This window comes from Sebastes umbrosus, chromosome 9 (assembly GCF_015220745.1).
Source record: "Sebastes umbrosus isolate fSebUmb1 chromosome 9, fSebUmb1.pri, whole genome shotgun sequence".
Taxonomy (NCBI): Eukaryota; Metazoa; Chordata; class Actinopteri; order Perciformes; family Sebastidae; genus Sebastes; species Sebastes umbrosus.
The window spans coordinates 32,079,884-32,107,781 of record NC_051277.1 but is presented as its reverse complement, the minus strand read 5'-3'; the positions used below and the strand labels follow the sequence as shown (position 1 = coordinate 32,107,781).

General features: G+C 41.2%; 1 protein-coding gene across 1 annotated transcript; it reads right to left on the bottom strand.

Moving 5' to 3' along the window:
* Positions 1–282: 282 nt before the first annotated feature.
* On the bottom strand, positions 283–27,688 carry snx25 (sorting nexin 25). The gene is given in 25 exon segments (XM_037780047.1): positions 283–1,157; positions 1,159–1,197; positions 2,635–2,735; positions 2,833–2,962; positions 2,964–3,015; positions 4,738–4,804; positions 5,149–5,266; positions 5,353–5,436; positions 6,364–6,441; positions 7,330–7,443; positions 7,582–7,722; positions 8,765–8,896; positions 9,101–9,265; positions 10,254–10,295; positions 10,297–10,383; positions 10,554–10,703; positions 11,032–11,163; positions 11,612–11,802; positions 14,285–14,355; positions 14,853–15,039; positions 17,402–17,574; positions 19,913–20,129; positions 24,937–25,021; positions 26,413–27,155; positions 27,461–27,688. Coding segments are annotated over 24 exon segments (2,940 nt in total). The 5' UTR covers positions 26,770–27,155; positions 27,461–27,688; the 3' UTR covers positions 283–1,130.
* Between the last annotated feature and the right edge of the window lie 210 nt (positions 27,689–27,898).

Sequence of the window (27,898 nt, the reverse complement as noted above, 5' to 3'; positions counted from 1 at the left end):
TGACTTTTTAGTTTGGCCCATGTCCCATCCGCTAACATGGAGGGGGGCGGGATTTATGAGCTATACTGCAGCCAGCCACCAGGGGGCCATCCAGATGTTTTGGCTTCAGTTTTGGGGAGCGGTCATGTCATCCATCTTTATATAACAGTCTACGTTCCGAACACTGGTTCATTGGACAATCTGTGTCAATACTATTTATAATAGTTATGGATAATATTTAATTTGGGCAAATCTTGTAGTTTCAAAGACCATTTTAAGAAATCAAAAATACCCACATCCACATCTTGTTTGCAATTTATTGCTTATATAAACGCTCTCTAAACAATTTTTGGTAAAAATAAAATCTATCAATAATAATCATAAATAAAATCATCACAATGACTTTTACATGACATTATATTGCACAATTATAAGCCTTACAAGAATCACAGAACACACGTGTTGTTGCTCAGGTTGTGTGTAGAAGGAATGTTCAGAGGTCCGTGGGCAATTACGCATTGGTTGCCTTTAGAGGGCGACAGAGAATCTGAACTTCAACTGTCTTTGCTGCATTTAATCAGGGTCTTTAGATTATCAGCTCTACAAACTGATGACCAAACGATCCCGTTGTTTACTTTCACACATTGTTACTGTCTGTATTCTATAGACCGCCACAATTTACACAGGAACAAAAGATTTGTTGTGGTACAGATCTAATGTTTTGGTGCTGTTGAAAATAAAAAAAAATAAAAAACTGCAGGACGTGGCTCACATGATGTCAAAAATACTATTTGTTCTTGTGTGAATGTGGACTTTCAGGTACAAATGTGATCCGTCTAGTGTAGAACGGCTGTCTAAATAGGAGACTCCATGTGGTTTCTCCCTATTCACACAGACGAGTTTAGATCTGTACCACAACAAAGTGAAACATCAGCCCCGGTCAGGTCTGGTGTCAGCTCAGCTTTTCATCATTTCACAGCAACAGAATCAGCACGTGTCTCGGTTGTGACCGACGCAGTTGCTTTCTGTCTGAGGTTGAACCCGAAGGCCGTCTCCCTGTCTAGCTTGGCAGTTTATGATTGGTCAGCTACAGAAAGGCCTAAAAGATCCAAAGACTCCCGTTTGTATTAAGTGTATGTGTGTGTTAAAGTTCAGATGTTGTCCACTTCCGCGCTGAGATTCAGGGCACACTTCCTTCAGTAACATTTCCATCAACACCTAACAGAGACAGTGAGACAAAGTGATTAGCTTTGCGCAGTTTGTCCATATTATATAATCAATTGTATGAAATCTGCTTTTATGACAGGACATTGGTAACACTTTATAATAACCATCAATTATAAATGGTAAATTGATAGTTAAGTAAGGGATAATGTACAGCAAGGCAGTCATTGTTGTGAAATAAACCCACGACACGGTGTCTTCCATCGCCCTGAAGGGGTTAACTTCACAACAGCGACCCGCTAGCTGTACATTATCCTGGTATTACACGGCTACTTACTTAAGAAGTCAATAATTTGACACAAAAATGGTCCGCCAGAGTCCGACATCAGAACTGTGCCCATAGCAACGGTCTGTTATATATAGTAACGCTGTGATTGACCAATCAGAATTGAGTATTCAACAAAGCCGTGTAATAATTAAACTTAGTTAATAGTTATTTTACTGTTAACAAACAACAAAATTAATAATATTTCCTAATTATTAGTGAGGATATAATATATATATACATTTTATTCCAACAATTTATTGTTGCACACAATATAACATTTTACATACTACATATATATATATATATAAGTATTTGTTAACTAGACTGGGACTCGGACAGCACAGACCTCCACCAAGCTGCCCGAGTACGATTAAATGCTCAGGCTGATCGGAATTCTTAAAAAAAAATCCTGAATCCGGATCATGATTCGGATCGCCACCAAAATCTAATGGATTGTTTCATTCAAATCCTTTTGGAGTAATAATGCTAACGGACAAACAAACAAACAAACCAACGCCGTTGAAAACATAACCTCCCTGCTAGGCCTTCGCCTTGGTAGAGGGTAATTTTTAAGATATTATTTGTAAACCGTAAAGGAATTGTTTGTAAACCATCTCTAAACATTATTTGGATGGCCATTATAAAGTTGCAACTGGTGATTATAATATCTTGTTAAATGGTTAATAAATACTTTGTAAACCATCTATAAACATTATTTAGATAGGTAGTTAATACTTTGTCAATGGTTAATATTTGGTTTCTGGTCCATCTATCTATGTAATGTTTATAGAGGTTTTTACATGATTTCTAAAAGGTTTACAAATCATTTGGTAATCACTAACAAATACTTAATATAACATGTTATAATATGTGCAACCATAAACTGATAACAAATACCTTACTAATGTAATCAGAATGTAATTGTTATCGTCTCCTATCAGCTATGATACAATATAGAATTTATAAACTAATTATTTCATATTATACAAACTAATTATAAAAAAACATTAAATATAGCATTACTAATAATTAGTAAACATAATTAATTATCATTTCATTGTTTGACAGTAAAATAACTAGTTTAATTAACTATCAATTTACCATTTCTAAATGATGGTTATTATAAAGTGTTACCCTGACATTGTTTGACATAATATTCTTACATAGAGAAGATGTTTGTTGGCACTAGCCTCCTGCAGGGCATTGAAGATCTTGATGATTCCATAGCGGGCATTCTGCTGGCCAACTAGATTTGCTAGTGCATCTGACAGAAAAGATCATAAGGAAACAAAGTAAAGAGGTCAGGCGTGTTCATACGTTTAAGATCTACAGGTCATGTTTCCATGTGTTTCACTTGATACCTGGGATATTGTCAAGCAGTTTCTGTTGAGCCCGGTCCTTAGTTTCACTGCGCTCAGTGTCAGTTCGGGACGTTGAGGTGTGGCGCCAGCTTCCCATTGGCCAGAAGTTGTCCCTGAACACACTGATGTAAACACACCATCATCTGTTCACAGAAAATCCAGTTCACTGTGTCCCGGATCTGTCTGGAATACAGCAGAGAAGATGTTAGCCTCACAGCTGTTCTCAGAGAGCATAGAAAAAAATACCGGCCTCATGCAGGAAACAATATATTAAACAAATTTCCTCTTATTTTTGTTCGTATCTACAATTTGTTCTGATTTTGTTATTGCCCATTGATTTCTGGGATTCGCCGATGTTTTCTTATTTTTGCTTTTCTCTTAAGTAAGAGAACATTTTACGAGTGGTTGAGAGCACTCTTACCAAGAAAAGAAAAAAGCATCTTGTTTCCACAGTCCACAAATTGTTTGATCAACGCAAGGAAACAGAAGTTTTACATTTGAGGAACATTAAAAAAAAACATGAATATCATAAAATCAAATTTGGATTATTATTTGTTTGTGAGTAATTTAAAATGATTGGATTATTAAATTTGTGAGTAATTAATAATGATTGGATTATTAAATTTGTGAGTAATTATAATGATTGGATTATTAAATTTGTGGGCTAAAGAAATACTTTTGATCCCATTGATCCCAATTAAGACTATAAAACCCTTGGATGATATTGCGTGGCTTATATACTGCTCTTTGACTTTCCTGTAACACCAGTACTGACGTTCTGGAAAATCACATGTTTACTTTGTTTAAATTTATTTAATAGTACCTCAATTTCACTAACGGTTGAAGTTCTTCTTCTTACAGCCTTTTTGGTGGATACTCTGTAATTCTTGGGCATGTGCCAGAGTATTTGCACACAGCACAACACCTACCTAACATAGTGGTTAGGGGGCGTTGCCTACACTAATACCTGCCTTTATGTTGTGTTTGGGGGACGTTACCTATGCTAATAATAAAAAAAATCTTCCAGACGCCTTCAATTTATTATCAAGTTAACCAATTTATGATTCATCATTCAGCACAACCTGGGTAAGAGCAGATTTGGATGGTTAAGAGTGTTTGGTGCATCTGGAGTTGACTTCTCTTGTTTTTCTCTGAACAGAAAATTAAGAGAAAATATAAGAGAAATTTAAAGGACCAGTGTGTAGGATATGGTGCTATCTAGCATGGAGGTTAAAGACTACAACTTCTCCTGCGTGCCAAGCGTGTACAATTGCTACGGTGGCCGATGCAAAAACGCGAATGGACCTCTAGGGCCAGTTGTTGTAAGAGTAGAGTGGTTAGAGTGTGTGTGTGTGTGTGTGTGTGTGTGTGCGTACGTGGGAAGTGAGTGGTGAAGCAAGAGAGAGAGAGAGAGCGGCGGCGACAGGAGCGAGTAACGTTATCAACTCCGGCCCAAGCAGGAAAAGTAACTACTACTGTAGAAACATGGCGGTGCAACGTGGCGGAGACCCGCTCACTATGTAGATATAAACGTCTCATTCTGAGGTAACTAAAACACAATGATTCTTATTATGAGGTAATTAGACACTAAAGAAAACATACTGATTCATATTATATTTCATTTCTGCTAATAGATCCCTCATATTGTTACACACTGGTCCTTTAAGAGAATGTTGCTGCAAGAGGCCCAATATTTGTTACTTAAATAAGGTACTTGAACAGAGACACTGTGATTGAATGGAACAAAGTCAGTTCTGCAACGTATTTTATGATTAAACTTCATGGGTTGCATTCAAATTAATTGGAAACTAATTATGTGTTATTTATTATTTATTAGGACTTTTTTTTGTTTAAATGTGACAGCCCAGGCATAGTTAATCAACAGGCCAACTTGCTAGAACTTACTTGTTAATAGTTCGTCCAAATGTCACCTGGACTAGTGCAATTAGAGTCTTCCTCACCCACTTAAACACTGAGGAGACAGACAGACAACGAGAGAAGGAAACAGTTTGGATATATTAACTCATATGCAGTCAGAATTCATCATTTGATCCATAGACTGTAGATAAAGATGGACGACGCGTCTCCACCTCCTCCCACTGTACTGAAGAAGTGAAGCAAAAATATTCCAGGAGCTGCCATCTTGAGAATTTGACGTCACTTGAAGGCAGAGTCTGCGCGGTAGTGATCGGGCGGTGGAGTCGCGGTATCAAGGTCACCCCCTCTGTCTCTTTCATGTCAGACTTTTTTGTTTGCATATTGATATTAAAATGCAAAATGCAACAGTGATTAAAAAGACAACTGTACTCTACTCACTTCCTCTGAGTTCAAAGATCTCTCCTATGAGCATGAAGCAGGGTTCAGCCAGGGCGTCTCTCCTCCCGTCGGCCTCATCACCGTAGTCCGACAAGTCGCTGTCATCGTCAGCCTCCTCCTACAAACAGCACACACACTCCAAGTCAGGATGCAGGACAGTCCACGAGTTTCCTGTTGCTTTAACAGTGGTGAATGAATGAGTACCTCAGTATGGGAGAAGAAGTCTCCAGGTAGCCTCTCCAGGAAGGAGGCCAGAGAGAAAGAAGATTTCTTCTGGATTGACATCACCTTCAAGCATTGAACAAGATATCATCACATGTACTGTATGGAATCATACCAATGCTCTAATAGGCCGGAGAGCAATGGATGACCTCATCTGGACAAATCCTTTTGTATTTTTCCAGATGAGGCCTGTTAACATATTTCCCAATTTCCCTTGGCTGCTGCTTTACATACAGATATCTTTCAATCACTCTGGAACACACTGGAAGGAATAAAGGTACCATATTGTAAAAGTGAGATTTTCATGTCTTTTATATTATAAATCAAGTTTAAGTGCTATATAAATACAGGTAAACTATCGAAATGCTCAATATACGGACAAATACACACGGCCCGTATTCAGAAATTGTGCGTTTGAAGCAAGCTGTTAGGATTTCTGTCCATTTGTGATGTCACAAATATACAATATTTAGACCATTACAGGGTTTTAAACATAAACATTCTAAATGTGTCCCAGTTTGTTTCCTGTTGCAGTGTATGTGAATGAATCAGCTGACAGGAAGTAAACATGCACCCAAGCTGTTGCATAGCAACGCAATTCCGTTGCATGCACTAAAACGGAGCGTTTCAGACAGAGGGTAAATACAGGTATATTCAGGCAGACAATATGAGGAAAATAAAGTGTTTTTTTTTAACATAACAGCATGTAAACATGTTCTAGTAGAAACACAAAATACAAGTAAGAGCACGATAAGGGACCTTTAAAGCCTCAACTACTAAACTCACCTGAATGAACAAACAAAGCTTGTTATTGCAGTAGTTTATTGTAATGAATGTACTGTAATATATTATACATGTTTGTAAGGCATATTTTCAGGACACACAATCATGTGCTTCTAATGGGGATCCTAAAATAAACAATAAACATGATGTTTCTAATAATGTATTAGTAGCCCCGATGTATTTGAAATGTAAGTATGATAAATTGGTTACCTTGAGGTGCTCTGGGGACGGGCTGAGGAACGCATAGAGAGCCTCTGACTGGCACAGTCGCTCATCTGTCAGCAGACGCTACAAACACACACACACACACACACACACACACACACACACACACACACACACACACAGAGCTGAAGTCATCATCAACATTATTTTAGCTGGTATTATAAACTAGAAAGAAGCCCAGAGCTGGGTGTTGTTCTCCGGTGCAGTGGTTCCAAACCTTTTTGTCAGACTTATTTCAACCATTTTTCCATTTCTTTTAGCTATTTCAACTTCTCTGCTCAGTTAGTTTTCATGCACTCTCAGGCTGCATTCACACCAAATCAGGCATTGCGGCGATTAGCGCAGGGCTTCCCAGCAGTGTAGGAGTGTCACTTAACGGCCCGATAACGCCAAGCGACCGCACAGCGATCAACGTCGTTTGTTCCCTCATTGCTGAGTTGCACATCTGTGGATCGCCAGTTACGTGACTGGCCACCGCAGCGTGACGTCAGGTTGCGTTACTCCAAAAGTAGATTTTTGTTTAAACTTTTCACCGCAGGGCGCTGCATTATTTTCCTGGCACCCCCCATGATCCCTGCCGTCACAGCTTAAACGCACTACCCCCATTCAAATGAATACCTGCTTTGGTGTGAATGCAGCCTTAATCGCAACACATGGTGTTCACCTGACTCAATATGTATTATATTAATCAAACTGTCATTTCTACTTTCCCAAACCAGTTGAACTACTTCACAACCTTTCCATGTACCCCCTAGCAACTACAGAAATACCCCCTGGAGTACAGGTAGCCTTGAATATCTGCTGTAGTGTATCGTTGAAGTTTACTTGTAACTATAAAGAGAGCACTTTTTTGGTTTAATTATTACAGCAGATATAGTACTAAGCACCAAATGATCCTCTTGTCGGGTTAGTATTAGTAACAGAGCTTAACAGTACTGTTTCCATGTTTACCTGGAGAAAGGCATTGAGCTGAGTTTTGCTCTTGTCTAAGAATTTCTGGTCGATGGATTTGAAGGGAAGTTTACTGAGTGATGGTAACTGAAGTTTCTTCAACGATGGAAAACACTGAGGAAGAAGACACGCAGACATTCAGAGGGGGGGGAACAGTTAAGACATTCTCAAACAGTGGTAATGCAGTTTAAACATAAAACAGAGTGATAACTGCTCACTGACGCACAGAAAGGTCTGGTGGTGTTGTGTTACCTCGGTGAGTTTGCGGTGCAACATCTGGAATTCAGTGAGTTTCCTCTGGACGCTCCAGCGACTGTTGGCTGTTTCCTCTCCTTCTACCAGGCTAACACACACACTGTAACAAGCTGCTGTCTCACCCCCCTCTTCTGTAGCCTGGAACACACACACACACACACACATGTCTAAATGACTACGCAATTAACATTAGCTTGGCACAAAAATTTGATCCATATACAAGAACATATTTCTATTTCTATAGTTGTTCCAGTGGACTGGAGGCACACTATGCATTAAAGGGTAACTTAGGTAGTTTTCAACATGGACACTATTTTCCCACACTGTTTGAAATTGGTCCAGTATTGAGGGAGAACGCTGTAACTGGCAGCCGCTAAACAAGCTTTTAGGGTGAGCAGCGTTCATGTAACATTACGTCCACTAAAGTGCTTGTTTTTGCCACTGACAGGCTCAGATTGTTATAATAAGTGTCTGACAACATTATGGAAAGGACCCTACAGAGATATAAAACATTTTTCTTACCTTTGTTATTGTGTCCAAGTCCCGCTCAAGGAGAAGTCTCGTTGTGAAATGTGAATATCCGTATACTCTGGCTCAAATAAGTACCGTCGGCCATCGAATTCAAAGACCTCATCCACATTGTGGAAATCATCTAAATATTCAGCAATGGCATTAAAAATCTTTAAGATAACACTAAGCTACGCTTTCTGTACTCCAACACAACAAACTCTGCCTGCCGTTGTCTTCCGGGCAACACGTCACCTCGCCAGATTTCAGAGCGAGACTTCTTCTTGAGCGAGACTCTTTCCATAATGTCAGACACTTCTAATAACAATCAGAGCCTGTCATGGCGAAAACAAACATTATTAGTGGACGTTAATGACGCTACCAGCTTGCCCCAATACCAACATATTGCAGCCCGTGAGCAGCTGCTGTCTACAGCGTTCTCCCTCAATACTGGACCAATTTCAGAAATTGTTTTCCTTTTTAGTCAGTGAGACACATTAACATGGGGAAAGAGGGTCCAGGTTGAATTGATTTGGGTGACTGCATCTTAAATGTTTGAAGGCTTCAACACTGGAAATCAGCCTGTTAGTTATGGCTAGCTTGTATTTTCAGCAGCCATTTGTTGTTTGTGATAAAAGAAAAACACGGTTAAAAAAACAAGAAATAGACCTACCTCAGCTGTAGTGATAGTAGCTCTCCAGTGGCCCAGGTTTTCACACCACCAGTCAGTCCTGGTGATATGCTGCTGGAGTTCACCGTGTTCTTTCTCCATGGCTCCGATCTCTTCCTTTAGTTTGCTCACAATCTACACAACACAACAATACAGATACATAAGAAGACTTTTTCACCTTTTTCACACTACATACAAGTTCACAGCATCATGCTGGAGGGGCCTCTATGTGCACATTCACCAACTTGAATCCTGTGTTTGTGTATTTGATGCTACCCTGCTGTGAACTTTTAAACTGAACACTGTCTTTTTTTGTCACAGTGGCTCATATTTTGTTACCTTTTTGTCTGGTTTGGGTGCATTCTGGATGGAGCCCAGGGCCTGTCGCTTATACTCCAGTTTGTCGTAGAGTAGGCGGAGTTTCGTAGCAGCGTAGCTGGCCTGCTCATTGATTCTTTTACTGCCTTCATCACCTACCTCCTCTACTGCGTCTAGACCCTGGCACTACAGAACAAATATATACATTTATTAAAATGTGTAATAACAGAGGTATACACATTTAAAAATGATCAATTTGAGTATTTTAACAGATTAAAGGGATGGTTCAGGTGTTTTGAAGTGGGGTTGTATGAGGTACGTATCCATAGTCAGTGTATTACCTATGGTAGATGACGGTCACCACGCCCCCAGTTAGGAGAAGCAGAAAGGAGTTACAGCACGGAAGCAAAGCAATGTACTGCTGTGGACGGGGGCAGCAGCAAAACATATTTAGACACCTAAATAAATCAATATCAGTGTAAGTTTATGCTATATTTAAAATATTTTTGCCGGTTTACCTTGCCGTGAGACAGCTATACTGTCTATATTTCGGATGGTACTGTAAACTGAAGCCGTTATCTATGCTCTCGCCAAAGCAACCAGACTCCTGTGAAAAAAACTGTAATTTGACCTCACAACACGGGAGTTGCTGATCTACCGCTGCCTCGATCGGTTAGTTGGTTTGTGCTATTATGTGATTCTTTGGTTAGTTCTGATTTCCCAAAGTCACACTTTAGCACAAACCAACTAACCGATCGAGGCAGTGGAAGACCAGCAACCTCCGTGTTCTCTGAGGTAAAATTAAAGGTATTTTCAATGGAGTCTGGTGGCTTTGGTGAGAGCACAGATGGATACAACGGCTTCAAGTTTCCCGTCGGTAAGGGCTGTCTGACGGCAAGGTTAACTGGCAAAAATATTCTAAATATAGCGTACACTTAAACTGATATTGATTTGTATTAGGTGGGTCTTTCTTTTAGGTGGTTAAAATACGTTTTGCTGCCGTCCCCGTCCACAGCTGTACATTGCTTTGCTTCCGTGCGATAACTCCTGTCTGGGGGCGTACCGACCACCATCTACTGTAGGTAATACACTGACTATGGATAAGTACCTCATACCAACAAAAACACCCAAACTACCCCTTTAACAATTTTTGACACCATTATGCATGTCTGACCCCTTCTTCCTCCTTTTCCTCAGTGCTACACTGTGATTGGCTTGTGCTGCTCGTCTCGTCTGATCAGCCTATCGTAGTGGTCGGAAACCAGGAACGAGGGGTAGTATCGCTCTCTCATCGTCTCAGCCACCTGGAGGATGAATGACAGCAGCATTATTGTCGTTTTAGAACATTTTGACACCGTGAAGCATACCATTGTTACTTGTACCTCTGAGGACTTCTAATAAAGAAAGCTATGGCAATTAGTTACAGTTAGTTAGTTAGTTAGTTAGTTAGTAGCAAAAGCAGCAGCAGTAGTACCTGTTCTTGTAGTCTAACAAAGACTTGTGTTCCTCTGTTCCCCACCAGACTCTGTTGGATCTCCTTAAGGAGAAACTTCTCCACGGGGATCTCCCTGCTCTCCACAAAGAACTTTTGGTAGATTTCCCCTACAATTTGGGGCACTTCATTCTGTCACACACACACATAAAAGAACAAATAAGCAGTTACTCACGTACATTTTCCACCACATTAATGTGGTTTACTATACCACTGATTTCCCACTACAGAAATATCCACTTAGCATTTCACTGGCAATACTGCAATTACAAATGACAACTGCTGACACAAAGTGTATTGTGATGTAGAGGAACAACAGGAGCAATATTTTGCAATATTGTGTGAAAGCAACACCCAGGCCCGGCACTGGTACAGCACACAGTAGAAAAACATTACTATATCACTGTTCCCCTTATACCATGTACTATTAGCAGCGCTGGGCTGAACCCTCTGGAATTACCTTGTTGGCAGTTTTCAGTGTTTCCACCAGTTCCCAGAAGCTAATCAGAGCTCTCTTATCAACTCTCTCCATATAAACTCTGAAATGCTCCCTGTAACCTGGATTACACAGGATGTCATCAAACTGGAGAATCTGAATGTGGGGAGGAGAGAGAAAATGACAAAACTTCAGCCATGTGGAGCATGCTTTAATCCAAAGCACAGAAAGGGACAGTTCACCCCAAAATCAAAATACACATTTTAGGTGTAAAAAGGTATTTCTTGGCGCTTTGAGCACCACAAGCAGAGTGCCATATAGTTCCATTATATTGGAGAGAAGGCAGACATCCCTACGGCCGATATCTCCAACAGTCGGCAACTCACACCAAAACAATCTAGACTGATAAATAGCGCTACAGGCAAGAGAGAAAATGTATTTTTGATTTTGGAGTTATCTGTCCCTTTAATGCCATGCTCCTCACAAGAAATATATCATTCAAAACTTACTTAATATCTGAGATAATGTTCTAAAATTAAAATATTCAGATCAACCAAGACCACACCAGCTGTATCATAGACAATCCACCTTGTATGAGTCTTACCTTCTGACTCTGAGGCTCATCACTGTCATCAGTCCCTCCTTCCTCATTGTTCTCATAGTTTGGTCCACCGAGGAGGCGGATCCGTTTCTCACATTGTTTCTTAGCAACAGTCAGCTGATTGATATATCGTTTCATATCTCTGGCCCTCAGCAGGTCTGCCTTCATGGCTGCTGACTCTTTACCTTTTCGCTCTAAGAGAGAGGGACGGCAGGGGTTGGAAGACAAGTGTGAGGCAGCTTTGGTCACACAATAACACACGATAGCACAGTTCCCTGATGTGGAGCCACTGAACAATCAACAATCACAGTTGCTAGACATTGCTAACCTTGTGTTACAAATAGGTTCTCTCAGGCAAGCAAAGTTGCTAGTGAAAGCAAAGTTCCATACAGAACATGTAGTTGGTTTTTATCAGGGCTGTCAAAGTTAACAACATAATAAGGCTTTTACGCAAATTCATTTTAACGCCACTAATTTCTTTAACGCATTAATGAAACTTGCAATTTTAAGGGTGTAGCGGGCTCAGTTAGCTAAAGTGAAGATACTGGCATCATATGAAACTAGAAACCTAATGAATCCATCGGTACCAACCATGTCATACTAGCTTGTCGCGAAGGAGGCTAAATAACACTCCAAAATTGCACTAAATTTTGGCAAGGAAAAACTGTCATGGCCATTTGAAAGGGGTCCCTTGACCTCTGACCTCAAGATATGTGAATGTAAATGGGTTCTATGGGTATCCACGAGCCTCCCCTTTACAGACATGCCCACTTTATGATAATCACATGCAGTTTGGGGCAAGTCATAGTCAAGTCAGCACACTGACACACTGACAGCTGTTGTTGCCTGTTGGGCTGCAGTTTGCCATGTTATGATTTGAGCATATTGTTTTATGTTAAATGCAGTACCTGTGAGGGTTTCTGGACAATATCTGTCATTGTTTTGTGTTGTTAATTGATTTACAATAATAAATATATACATACATTTGCACAAAGCAGCATATTTGTCCACTCCCATGTTGATAAGATGATTAGATACTTGACAAATCTCCCATTAAGGTACATATTGAACAAATAAAAAATGTTAACTATGGACAATCATGCAATTAATTGCGATTCAATATTTGAATGGTTTGACCGTCTTAGTGCCAATATAAGATGGATAACATTGTAAACATTATACCTGCTAAACATCAGCATGTTAACATTGTCATTGTATTGGCATTAGCATTTAGCTCAAAGCACCGCTGTGCCTAAGTACAGCCTCACAGAGCCGCCAGCATGGCTGTAGACTTAGTCTGGTTACATGTCACTTGAACCCTAACTCTCAGGTTCAGTTTTCATTGTCCGGTCTTGGTCTTTAACCCACTTTGACATGAGGGTGAACTCAGTGTTTGCAGGCCAACTAGGAAGTGACTGACACAGCTCAAAGGTCACGTCTGACCTGACCATCTAGCTCTCTACATGGGACCTTCAGAGTTGTTGCAGCAACAAGAGAAGTGGAGCGTTGTACAACTGTGGTTACACCTACATGGTGTATTAATAGCAGATCAGCTGACTGTTGAGCATAAATAGATTTGAAATTGTTTTTGGATAACTCCACAGTGCTTAAAGCTGGAGGGAGGCAGTCTTTTTCGGGTCATTGGGCAAAAAAATTCAGCACATTGTAATTCAAGTGTTCTGAGAGATAACTAGACTCTAGACTAGCTCTGTTTACAGACTTTAGAAAATCTAGTCTGTGACGGGAGACTTTGGCCAATCACAGGTCATTTCAGAGGGAGAGCGTTCCTATTGGCTGTTCTGAAAATGCGGATGCGAATGTATGTCCCTTCAAATAGTGAAAGCCTGATTCAATGGCAGAAAATCCTGCAGAAAAAGTTGCCTATAGCATTGTCATCTCAAAGGACTTTACAGGCCAACAAGTTTGCAAAGAAAACAGGACGGTAGTTCTCATAGAAATTGACGATATATAACTGCATCGGGATCACAATCACGATTGGGATGATGTTTGAAATGAATGACTAGTACTCCTACAGGTTACTATAGACCCCTTTAACAGCCGACGTCATGATTACGTCACGGTGTTAGCTGGAGGCAAAACAAAGGAAAGACTGGAGGCAAACACGAAGCACCTCAGAGTAGAGGGCCAAAGTTACACATCTAAAATGTCATCTTGCTGTGTGGTTAGGTGCCAGAATCAATACCGCATACATCTGAGATCTAGCGAGCTAGTTTGCTAATGGTTTAGCCTTTATTGTACGACTTTCTTTTTGACTGACTTTTACGGAAAGATAGTTAACTATAGGCATCCAAAGATTTATACGCCCTGACTTTGTCTTCACAGTGCTACTTAGCTGGCTTGTTAATTCCGGCATGCTTTCATGCAACACTGGTTACAGAAAAGGAGCCCAGCAGCAGCGCTGGGTCTCTCTGTCGCACTCCTCACCGCTCGTCATGTTTAAAGGGGTCTATAAAAAGTGTCTGCATATACTGGGAGGAGGTGGGAGGGGCTTAGGACAAAGAGGGGAGACAGGTGCGGGATGAGGGTTGTATTTTTTAAATTCTGCCGTTTCCAGAAAACTGCCTACCATAGCTTTAAAGTCACACATTTTTTGTTTTGTATAATCATTTTTCAAACATATTTTCTGTCATGTGGTGAAGTGTAGTGTTTCTGTACCTTTCTGCTTCTTGAGCTGAGGGAGGCTGCTGATGGTGGTGGCATGAATAATCTCCACCACTATCTGATACCTACAAAAACACAGAGATGTCAAATTTCAATCAGTTGTTAAACTCAATCGATAAAAATCTAAATGGGTTGTCTTTGGATAAATAAACTGAAAACTAGTGAAATAAACAAGAGGTATAAATACGGTATGACGTGGCACAATGGTCAAATCTTACATGGATGGTAATTTTAAAACACGCACAACATATATAGTACAGTATGTGAACAGATTCGACCAAATCTACCAGTAACAATTCAGTATTGAGTCATTACTTCTCAAGCTAACAAGACAGTATAACAGTATCATGTCCAGCCTGCGTTTAGATCTAATATAGAGAGACACTGTCTGTTCCCATGGTAACCCCACAGCAGCAAATGGACTGGTGGTTAACACCATCTGCTTAACATGTTTGTGTTATATATACACAGTATGGTTGATTTAAGGAAGGCTACTCCAGACTCAGTTTAATAAGGCAGTGCAGGTGTTTATGTATGACAGTGTGTGCTGTTTGTGTCGTGCCTGAGTTGTTTGAGGAAATTGACATCGGCAGAAGTTGATATCAGTTTGACGAAGTCTTCATAGGAGGCAGCGTAGGTGTAGGCTTTCTTCTGCTGCTCAGCCTGCTGCTCCCTCTGCTCCAGCTGAGACAACAGCATCCTGTTTATGGAGTCTGGATCGCTGAGCACTTCTACTAAAGGCTTCAACACTGGGGCACACACGCACACGCGTGCACGCGCACGCACACGCACACACGCACACGCACACACACACACACACACACACACACACACACAACAACACAAAGATATAAATGTATATGTAAATCCAGAAATCAAATGAATGCTGTTAATTGAGTCTGAATCACTGACCATGCTGTTACAAAATGAAAAAAACATACATGGACATAGAATATACAGTAGGTCTTTTTTTACCTGCCGAAACAGAAAGCAGTAACAGTGACTTCAATCACCCCAAGTCTCCCTAATAAAGTGACTGTCAATGTGATTCACAAATTCAAAAAAGTGTGAAGTTACTCTTCAAGCTTTCAGAGGGCCAAATGTGTGGGAATGCAGTTCTAGAGACAGGACAGCAGCTAGATATCAAAATAATACATTTCCACTCTCATATAATGTAATACATAATACTGCTGAGAAGTCCTTTTATTCCATCTATTACTATTAATAACAGAAAAATGCTTTCCAAATCAAAACCAAAAAAAAACAGATGAACAGACGCACAGACAGCATTAGTGATTGATAAAGTCTGATAAAAGTATGCCGTATCATATATATTCTGATGCATTCATTCAATACACTTATTCTCATCTAGAAAACAGAGATGTTTCTTTTGTAGAACGTGAGATCATTAGCAATGGCCTCAGTTGTTACAATAGACATTTACCTTCATCACAAAATACCTGAAGAAACCACAAGCTTTATGATGTTATCTACCGTAATGTCCAGTTTTACATCTGTCATGGACCTTTTTTCACGGCAGACATCTTCACTTGTCGTAGCAGGTGCAATTAATAACATTAACAATGGCTCCATTCCATTTAGGTATCCACAAAAGCCACACTAGAAAGCAAGCATGCACAGCATCTGGACCTTGTAACTGGAACACCTAAATGGAATGCAGCCATCATTATTGCTATTAAAGGTCCCATATTGTAAAAAGTGCGATTTTCATGTCTTTTATATTATTAAGCAGGTTTAAGTGCTGTATAAATACTGTTAAATCAAAAATCAAAACACTCAATATATGGAGAAATACACACAGACCGTATTCAGAAATTGTACGTTTGAAACAAGCCGTTAGGATTTCTGTCCATTTGTGATGTCACAAATATGCAATATTTAGACCATTACACGGTTTTAAACATAAACATTCTAAATGTGTCCCGGTTTATTTCCTGTTGCAGTGAAAGGTCTATGGAAAGGAGGCTGGGTCACAGGCGGTCATGGGTCTTGGGGTATAGGGTATAACACATGCGCAGTGTAACTGAAGCTGCGGTCGTGCGTTGCGATTGGCTCAATTTCGGCGAGTGCAGGCGAGATTTTACTGCGCATGTGTTATACCCCCGGAGATATGACGCATGACCCAGCCTCCTTTCCATAAGTCTTGTTTCAGTGTATGTAAATAACATCAGCTGACAGGAAGTAAACATGGACCCAAGCTGTTGCCTAGCAATGCAATTCCGTTGAAATGCACTTAAACGGAGCGTTTGAGACAGAGGGTGAATACAGGTATATTCAGGCAGACAGTATGAGGAAAATAAAGGTTATTTTTAACATTACAGCATGTAAACATGTTCTAGTAGAAAAACATATATGAACCTGAAAATGAGCATGATATGGGACCTTTAATTTCCTGATATCATTTCAAAATGTCTTCTGTGAAAAAGGTTTACTAACTTGTAATTCTGGGTGTCTTGAGCAAATTCTGATTTCAAATCAAGTTCAGTCCATTTCTTTATTTTCCCCATTTCTTGTATCCATTTAGAGTCGAGATTAAATTAAAAAATGCCTTTTAACCCTTTTATATCACCTCCCTAGTCATATTGTGAACCTAATTAACATTATATGCAAAAAATCTACAAAAAATGAATTTCATCGTATTTCTTAAAATCAAAGTCCAATCATCTTTTCCTCCTGTAAACCAAAATATGTCGCGTGTTAATGCTCGCTAGTATCGACCAATAATATGACATCCATCAATCTGCAACTTTGAGCAACAAGGGAGGTGTGTTTGGAGGCTCCGTATCACGCTACATTCTAAATCTGCACACTTTTTAGTGGTCCAATCAAATGCAAAGGATTTGATTAAAATCTCTCTTGTAACTGTACACCGCTGAAATATTCCGATTCACTGGGGAATGTCTCACAGTACAGAAGCTGAGGACGCTTTAACTTCCGTTTCACTGGGACTTTAAGTTCTGATGACTATAGTGGGGCAATAATAATACAAAAGATGTCTGAATTTAGAGTTTGTGTTCACTAGCTGACCCAAATACAGGTACAGTATAGTGTCATATGTAGTACTTGTACACACCCACACACTCACAGTACCTTTAGTAGTGATGACTTCTGTGAGGCAGCAGCGTAGTGTATGTGACTTGGCATCCTTTTGTGGCAGCAGACATAGCAGCAGTATTCTGGCTACACAGCGGAGGAAGGCCAGCTCAGAGTCTGGACCCACCAGACAGGGATGGAGAGGAAACGGTCGAGTGCACTCCTCCGGTCTGGATACACACATGAAAGAGATGCAGAGAAGATAGAAACAGAAAGAGACAGAGTGATATTCTGGCAGAGCTAGATGTCAGATGATATATATGAGATCCAACTACACTGACATTATTCATACTTCAGCTGCGTCGCATCTCGCTGTCTTCGCTTCTAAAACCTGACTGAACGAGACACGCTGCTGCTACATTGTTCCTAAAGTACTGAAGACGAGGGAGGCCAGACATCTCTGTGGTGTGATAAAATCTTAAGTCTCGCCTGACTTGCCAGGATAATGAAAGCAGATGGTGTGTGAGTGACTCATCCCTCTGTCTGTGAGTGTACCTGGCAGATGCTGCAGACAGAAGAAGGAAGTGAATGTAGAGGATTTTATTGTTATTTACGCTGTACTGAATTGCCATAATTTCCCCCCACCTACATAAAATGATAGTACCGAGTATGAACACTGGTGCGACGGGAAATCTTTCCATTAAAAAGGTACTGTTTGTAACTTCTTACACATATAAATCGGGTCGGTGTCTCATGCGCGCTCGCGAGCGGCTATGCTGTTCCAACACAAACTACACGGAAGCACCAAAACCGTAAAGTTATATCTAGTGAAGCCCGGCTTGCAAACAGTGTCAACTCTTCCTGTTCCGGCCCCCCGACCGCGACCAGAAGACACAGGGGAGCTTTGGTCTCCAGGGCCGGAGTCTCTGCTCCTCTGCCTGCCTTCACTCACACACCATGCTTGTTCTTACTCGCCCCACCTCTCACGTGCATGCGCGCACACTACACACTGCAGAAGATGGGAGGCTGAAGCAGGACAACACAGTATCAGCATTGATTCATGGAGAGACCTTCGTCTGGTCAGCTATCATTACTGCCAAGCAGCTGAAATATAGAGTGATATTGTGCTTTTAGCTGACGTGTGTCGCCTCACTGTTTTGACCGATGCTCATTCATGTCTATGTAGAGCGAGCACAAGCACGAGCAACAGGATGCTGACTTTCGTTGACTTAACGGCCACAGGTGTCGCTGTTAACAAGACATTTCTGATTCTTACATAGAGTCCCTTTAACAAATTAAAGATGACATATTTTTTCTGTTGAACAACAGTGAGTCAGACCATATTCACACGGCAGACATTTTGCTCTTACGTCACGCTCAGGGTGGGAAGGATCTCTTGAAACTAGTCAGACAGCTTTATAGCTATGGTGAAGTGGTCCAGACATTCGACTTGTGTACCCTAGCTAAGTGTTGAAACCACAAATGTGGACAGATAAGTCTGTAAAGATCCCCAAAAAGAACCCAAACAAAGAGATACAGAAACTGGACTGAAGGTTACATCCATGAAAGAGAGACAACAGCCTGTAGGCCTATAGAGGGCTCCAGGGATGATGTACAGTATTTTTGTAGGTCAACCAGGAAGTTAGCATCTCCTTAGTTCCCTAGACAAAAAGCCAACAGGATTTTTTCATTGGGTTTTGGATTATTGCAGAAATTCAGCTCTGTGGCAAACACGTTTATGATATTTACACGTTTTGTTCAGCAAGATGATCTCCACAAATGAACACCGCTTTTATGACTTTTGAAGCATCGGCAGAAGTAAAACGCCAACGTTAGGCTATAAACAAACTACACCACGGTCACATGAGCGCAACTATACACAATGAGGCTGTAATGGTGGACGAGTCGGCGTGATAACGTTTTGTAGACTCATTTAGCCACTTGTTAGCAACCGCCTTTTTAAAAGACACAAAAAGGCTTCAAAATCCCTGAGTGGGATATCCATTGATGTATTTTATGTCGTAGAACTAAGGCTGTCAATCGATTCAAATATTTAATCGTGATTAATCGCAACTAATCACACATTTTTTATCTGTTCAAATTGTACCTTAAAGGGAGATTTGTCAAGTATTTAATCCTCTTATCAACATGGGAGAGGGGAAATATGCTGCTTTATGCAAATGTATATCTATATTTATTATTGGAAATAAACTTACAACACAAAACAATGACAAATATTGTGCAGAAACCCTCACAGGTACTGCATTTAGCATAAAACAATATGCTCAAATCATATCATGGCAAACTGCAGCCCAACAGGCAACAACACATCCTGCATTATTCCGGTTCCTAAGAAGAACGACTTCAAGCCACGAGGGAACCGGATGAGCTAAAATGCTAAATCAATTCCAGGTTTTAGGATTCATTCCTGGAGCACTCTACATACAGCTGTCAGCAGTTATTCAGAACACATTATTTTACTGTGATGAACACCTTGGAACACCCAAGCATCGACTAAGCTAATGCAACGCAAACTATGTACAATTACATGTGTGTGTGTTTGTGTACCTTGCAGATGCAGCCTTGAGGTCAGTGAAGTGTGTGTGTAAGATTCGGATGGTGTCATAACACACCACGTTGACAAGGTCAATGTCAGCAAGCCTGGATCTCAACTGCCCAATCATCTGCCACCAGTCCTCCGACAGCATGGAGTACAACTGGCCCTCATCGTGACTCAGAGGGATGTACCAGGACAGGATGTAGTCTCTGTAGGCATAGTCAAACACTGGGGAAACACACAGAGAGACAAGATGAATACTAAAGAGTCAGACAGCAGTTCTTTACATTAGAATTTGAAATCCGTTGAAGACAGAGAAAAGAATTCTGAAGTGTTTAAAGTGCAGTCAGTAATATTCTACCGTTTCTTTGCAAACTAGAATTACCTCCTCACGGTTGTATACCTCCGCCAACCAGTCAAGTTGCAGTTTACATTCATGTCTGTCCAAAATGTCATCACTTCATAATTTTATACTATTAGACATTTCTGTTAAATTGTCATAATCAGCATATGAATTCTTGAGTTATGGCACAAACGGTATTTTGTGAGGTCAAAGTGATCTTTGACCACTAAATTCTAATCAGTTCATCTTTGAGTCCAAGTGGACGTTTGTGCCAAATTTGTAGAAATTTGCTCAAGGCATTCCCGAGATATCAGAAGTATGATACAGACGTGAGGTCACGTTGATCTTGACCTTTGACCACCAAATTCGAATCAGGCACCACTATGCTCTGACAACCATTATTTACAATGGCTTGCAGCCACGCCACAACGAGTTTTTGCTGCATCGAGCAAAGCTCAACCTTGGGCGCTGCACGCTGTGTTGTGTCGCGAATTATAGTTGCGAACAGCTCTCTTATGCCGAGAAAAGACAGCTCTATTGTTGTTCGGGTGGAAACAGTAGGGCTTATACACGCTGTACAGTGCCAGAAACAGGTTGAGATAAAGAAAAGGGGGAGAAAAAAACGGGAGAATTGTGACCCTGGGAGGAAACCGGGTGAGGGCGATGAAAAAACGGGACTCTCCCGGGAAATTATGAGGGTTGGCAATTATGTCGGCGCAGAGGCATTAATCGATTCCGTTGTGCACTAACAAGTGTTGCGGATCAATGCCAGTCCTCTGTTACCAAATGGCTGCTGAGATTTCAAGCTTTCTAAACAAGAGGAGCTATTTTCATTGTAAATGCTCTAATCTCCCAGGACCCCTGAACTACCCACAGTGTGCATCGCAATAGATTTAATTTCCCCGAAAGCCCAGGTGAACACTGGTGCAGCATTTGAAAGCCTGAGGAAGTATCATCCATCCATCTATTTTCTACAAGCACTGCTTATCCTGTGCAGGGTCACGGCGACAGGAGCCGATCCCAGCAGCACACATTGTGCGAGAGGTGGGAGTACAGCCTGAGCAGGGCGCCAGTCTATCACAGGGCTGACACACAAAGACACTAAGAGAGACAAATGGACAGATGACCTCTCACACAAAGTTGGCAAGGTTAGGTAGCCAAATTAAACATTATTAAAATATACAGCTTCAGGTTTTATCTCTTACACAACATCTCAACATTTCTCAGTCAACATGTAGTTGGGAGTTTTCCACGGCTGCAAGCAAAATCACTGCAAAAAGAGATTACTACTAGTATGAGAAGCAACTGTTGAAGTATTCTACACAGCGCTATTTATGCATTAAAGAGGATTTCAACAGTGAAACTTCAATCAACACTAATGCTGGCATAACGCCGTACTGATGGAACTAATTCAGGTTTGCTTTGAAGGATATTGCGGTACTTCCCCCTCTTTGAATCAATACTTAAGTAAAACTCCGTAAAATATGTGAGTCAAATCAATCGTTCCTTTTTTTGATCTGTTAAGTAAATGAAATGCCTTTCAACTCTATGCTTTGGAAGGGATCTTAACATCTTTACAAGGATAACAGAAGAGCGGACACGGTGGACGTGATATCGCACGTGACGGCAGGGTTATAGTAAGTCTGGGGAGTTTTAATGATCTGATAAATAAATGTGATCTGAGCTGAGACAGTTACTTGTTTACTGTGTATATACACACTGTCACTATGTACAGTATGTTGCCTGTATACTATGTGGCAGACGTACCTTCTTTTCTCAAATGAAATTTACACAACAGTCAGCTTTCACAGGTATACTGGTGCCCTTTTCACAATTACCATACAAAAGGGTTCTGCCCGTTCTCCATTTGTCTGCATAGGTTTTATTCTTCCTCCCTTAGACCAGACCAGTATCGTGTCATTGCCAAGGCAAGCTAGCTTGAGTGAGAGGCTGCTGCAGTACAGTCATACAGTACAGCAGCATCAGACCGTCGTCTCCAGCTAAAGCTCAGCCATTTACTCTAGATCAGGCAATGCAGAAAATACACAAGTCTTCCCATTCATTCTGAATGGGGGGTAGTGCATTTGGACTGCGACGGCCGCAGAGGGTGCCAACGAAAAACGCAGAGGCATACGGCGGGAAAAGTAGAAGCAAAATCAACTTTTGGAGAAATGACGTCACGCTGCGATGGCCAATCACGTAACCGCCGATCCAGAGCTGTTCAACCCAGCCGCGGAGAAACAAAAGACATTCATCATTGCAGTCAATGGGCCATTAAGGTGATTCTCCCATACCGCCACACAGACCTATGGAAAATCGCTGCAACGCCTGATCTGGTGTGAATGCAACCTAAAGATCAAACAGTTGGTCATTAACAGGTTGATTATTTACAGACAACACTAAGCTAAACAATACCTGGTGATTCAATCAAATATGTAAGATTATAGATGTCCGGATGAGCAATATCCGGCCGCTGTGTTGGGTCATTCCTCCACTTAGATGGGAGAAGACTGAAGGGACATGATGGCAATAAACCTTAATCAATAAAGGTATCGTGAACGCTCAGGTTCAGACAAGGTCGCAAAATAATTATTAGACATGTGTATAAAACCAACGTTTGTTTAACAAGAGATGAATGCATACAAACTTGTCAAAATTACAATCCAAACACAAGTCAAATTGCATTGAAGTCTATGGGATCTTCTGTTTTCTATCCTTCAAAAAGGGGCCGTGGCCTTGGCGATGACGCAATGCCGGTCTGGTCTATAGACCAAAGATATGCAGGTTAGGTGAATTGGTGACTCTACTGCCTGTAGGTGAGAATGCATTGATCTGTCTGTATGTATTAGTCCTGTGATCTGTCCGGCGTGTAGCCTCCATCCACCGTGACCCTGAAAAGGATCAGTGGTTTAGAAATAAGGTGGATAGATGAGTGGATGGATGGAAAGGCTAGTGCTTTGATAGGAGTTCAATTTGACTGAAATACCACAGAGAGTACCGCATTACATCACCATCAAGCAACATTTTCTCTTACTTTGGAAAACAATTCTAAAACTATTAACTTGGAAGTCATTGGTAAAATAGGAAAGTATCATAAAAATGTTTTTTATGAGCAATTTTATGCATTTTCTTATGTGCTATTCTTAATCATAAAAATAAACTAATAATGATAAGTCCCCTGAGAAGCTAATGCCCTGAACTAGAGCACTTGATTTAAATCCAAGAATTGAGCAGCAACAAAAACTGATGCAGAAACACTGTTTATCAAAATAACTGACACAGCAGGTTTTGACTGTGAACCTAATAATGTAATCATAAAGTCGTACCACACTACGCCCAAGAAACCTTTTCAAAACACACATGGGAGCATATGCAAATACACACCCTCGCTGTAAATCCTGGAGCCATCTGTTACTTGGCAGCCAGACGTACTGTGTGCGTGTGCGTGTACGTGTGCGTGTGTGTGTGTGTGTGTGTTTGTATGGGACGTTATGACCAGGACGTTGTACTGTCTTAGTCCACTATGAGTGGGAGGGATCACTGACGGGGTCGTGGTGACTGACAGAACCAGAGCTCCATCATTCAGCACTTTTCTCAAAAACAGAAGTTGAAAGTTTTTTCCAACGGTGTCACAAACATTTCATGAAGGGTCTACGAGTGATACAAACCAGCCAGCTGCCTGAGACACTCACTGAAATGGAGACTGATTGATTTTTGAGGAACATGTAAACTCCACTTTGAATTTTTTAAGTGAAGAAAACAATGTTGAGATTTTGGACACGTAATTGTTAGGGCTGGTACGATAACACCTATCTCCCAATTCAATACTATACTTGAGTGCCGATTCAATATGTATTGTGATTTACATTTTTTTTCCAGCAACCCAAAAATCAAAGAATAAAGACATTTCCCTCACAAATTAGTGGTATTTTCTTTTTAATTTATAAAGGACATGTTATGTTGTATACTTCTGATGAACATAATGCAATTAATCTTATTTCTATATGTATTTTGTATATACAGTTCCCTTTGTTAACACCTTATTTTGAAAACCAGATGTAATAACACGTGTATACTTCCTCAAGTCCATCGCTAGCTCTCTGTAGCCCTCCCATCAGCTCCGTTCTCTTTATACATCCATGGTCAGCTCCATCGGGGCCGTTTGAATGCAGAGAACATAAATGTCAGTATATGGGTGCACTACAGTTGTAGCGTCAGCTGATTTGACCAAGGAGATGAGAATGGCGGCTGGCTTGACCGCACGTTACCGCGATATGATAACGTTTCCTGTCCATGACAGAGTTAGCATGCAGCTTTAGCCGTGATGTCTAGCTCTGCTTTTCCTGTCAATGTGTGAAACCCAAAGTGTTTTACCACGCTGGATTTAACACGTGACGGACGTTTCCTTCTTTCTCGTTTTGGCACGCTGCGGTTTGTTTTGTTTTTTGACGGATACAGAACGGATGTCACGTTGCGTTACTCACACTACAACAATAAAAGTGGTATCTTCCTTCTATTTCCGCATAGATTCAAATGAAGCAAATATATAGATCCTGGCATTAAAAAATCTATTTAAAAATTGTAAAAAAAAAAAAAAAAAAAGCAATATTAGGTGAATCTATTTTTTTCCCACCCCTATAAGATGGTCATAAAACACCTTAGAAAATCTCTTAGGCAGAGGTGATCCATTACCTTCCTTCAGAGCTTTGTCCACATTGTGTGACACCACCACCCTCCTACTCTGGTTTGACTCCTGAACTGGCACCAAAAAACGGGCCTGAAAAAACAACAACAAGAGTATCAGATCACATCTCTTCACTTCACATCACAGATGGTAACAACAGCATAAGATCAGGAAATATTGGGCAGCAGGAAGAGAAGGAGGAGAAGATTGAGAGCTGAGCATCTTATAATCCTAAAATCCTAACAAACAAGGCAGCCCGAATTTGTCATAGCTTATACAACATGTCGCCCAGACAAATGCTTGTGACAATACTCCTCCACTGTCAACATCAATAAGTCATCAGTGCACAGCAGCGTGCAAACACTGCTGAAAGGCAGCCACTGGTTTGTGGCTGCCTATTAAGGCGAGCCACCAGCCGGCTGCAAGGACACAATCGCTTTCCTTGCATAATAAATCACCCTATATATCTGTGTGTGCATGTTTGTGTGTGTGTTTAAGTGTGTCTAAATCCAGCAGACTTACTCCGCCTCATCTATTATAGAACAACACAGTGAGGATCCAGAGAGAGAGAGAGAAGATGAGAGAGGGGAGGAAGATGGGCAGGGGAGGGGAAGAACTGAGGGGGATGGAAAAGCTAAAGAGGAGAGTTAGACAAAATGAATGAAATCAAACTCAGATGTGTAATAATAATAATAATAATAATAATAATAATAATAATAATAATAATAAGGAAAAGAAGAACAAGACGAAGAATAATTATATTTTTTTATCATGCTGGTATCGAATCGGTACTCTGTATCGGGAAAGAAAAAATGGTATCGGAACATCTCTAATTTACGTGTGCTCCAATCTGTTGAAATAAAGGTAGTTGTGGCAGCAGTTAGGGAGGCAATACCAGTCTCTAATTAATAAGCTGTGTCCTTCACTGTGTGGAAGTGACATGAATCCTTCTTTTATGTGTAAGGAAACAATCAGGCTTGAGTTAAACATCACTTTCCTAATTTTGTGAAGCAAAATGTGTCAAATAAATACATAGATAACATAGCATAAATTTAGTGAATTGTTATTTATTATTGAAATAATAAATCGTACACTAACAACAAAATTAACAGGAATTACAATTCAGATGTAAACCTTTTTAATGCAGCAACAAAGTGGTCAAAACTTCAACAGGAATTCCAGTATATAATGTAGATAGTATATAAACATAGAATTTAATTTAAAAGATCAGTCCCATTGTCACCGATATCCGATCCAGCTATTTGAATCAGTATCTGTATCGGTGCATCCCTAACAGCAGTGCTCTTAGATAACAGGAGAATTTGGCACTTTTTCTCTCCATCAATGGATTCCAGTAGTGTGTTATAATTCAAAGTGTAATGCTAATGTAATATGAAAGGGGGCTGGCAGAGTGTGTGTGTGTTGCCAACAGTGTACTACATGTGATGGATGAGTGTAAACTAGGAGACACCAGTATATCTTACCATCAGCTTGTTGAAGAAGTCCAGCCGTACAGCTGACTGCCTTCTGTTTCTGTCAAAGCTGCTGACTTTGAGAGGACTCTTCCTGACCAGCAGAACAAAACTCCCAGCCAGGAAACACAGCAGGGCGAAGGACACATAGATGAACAACTTCAAGAAGAAGGAGGTGAGAGTCAGGCCTCCCCAGGCCAGCTGGAACACTACTGCTGCCACCACGCCCAGGCAGAACGCCGGGACGAACCGGAAAGAGGAGCTGGAGGTGGAGGTGGAGGACATGGGCCCCTCTCCTCCTCCTCCTCCTCCGGTGCTGCTGCTACTCCCTCCAGCCGGTGGTGAGGTGGTCGTTGAGGGGGGGGGCATACTGCGAGTCCACCATCCAGATATGTGTCACTGCTAGTGAGGCTGGAAAGTTGCTCCGCTGGTCTAGAGAGGCAGGTAGACTGTGGACACCCGGGTAGACCCTCCACTACAACACGGTCTCCAAGACCAGGAGGAGGCATCCCCGCTCGGACATCTCCTCTCAGACCCTCTCACACACGATCCTAGCATCGGCCCGCCCGGTGGACACACGCACGGAGCCCCGTCGGCTTAGTCATCCACAACACGATCCTCCAGACGACAGGACAGGACAGGACAGGACAGGACAGGACACAGGGCTGGTCTTCGAATAGAAGACAGGAGCTGCCAGACGGAGAGAGACCCGGGCTGATGGCTGATGGGATGGATGGAGCAGCATCCACCGTCACCTTGGAGACAAACAGGTAGAAGGGTCGCTTAGTGACTGTTGCTAACCAACCGGGCTAGCAGGAGGCTACACTAAGAAGCTAATAGAAGTTACTGATTATCTGCTTTAAAATTAAAAATACATCAAATACAAGTGAGAGCCAGTAAATCAACTTGATCTGGCTGCAAGACTACTACGACTACTAAGACTACTAAGACTACTAAGACTACTGAGCCAACTGCAACACCGACAGACAGACAGCTAGCTAGCTAGCTTGTTTGCTAAGTAACCGATTGAACAGCAGCTAGCTAATGTTAGCTCACTCACCTAGCGTTAATAGAGGTGTGCGACAACAACAACACTACATCCTCGCTTTCCTCCCGGTAAAATGATGTATCGGAGACGTTGCGGTGGTGAATAAAAGGTGTTATAAACGCAACGGGAGAATCTGTATATGAGGTGGTCTGAAATCCGCCAACAGATCACAACAAGCTGCTGCTCTTCTCTTCTCTTCTCTTCTCCTCCAGCTGGTTCACCAGCTCTCTCTGAATGGGAGAGGCTGTCAGCCAATCAGCGCCTGTGTTAACCACGGAGGGTGCGCCGGTTTTAATAAACGAGACAGTCCGAGTGGGCGGGGTAGTTTTGTTTGAATGTCGTTGTGGCTGCACTGGGGGAAATACCGACCAACCGGGCGGCTATGTGTTGTAATCAAGCGAACAACTAGATAAAGGATCATGTCCCGTTTTTCTGACGCTTGATTTTTCT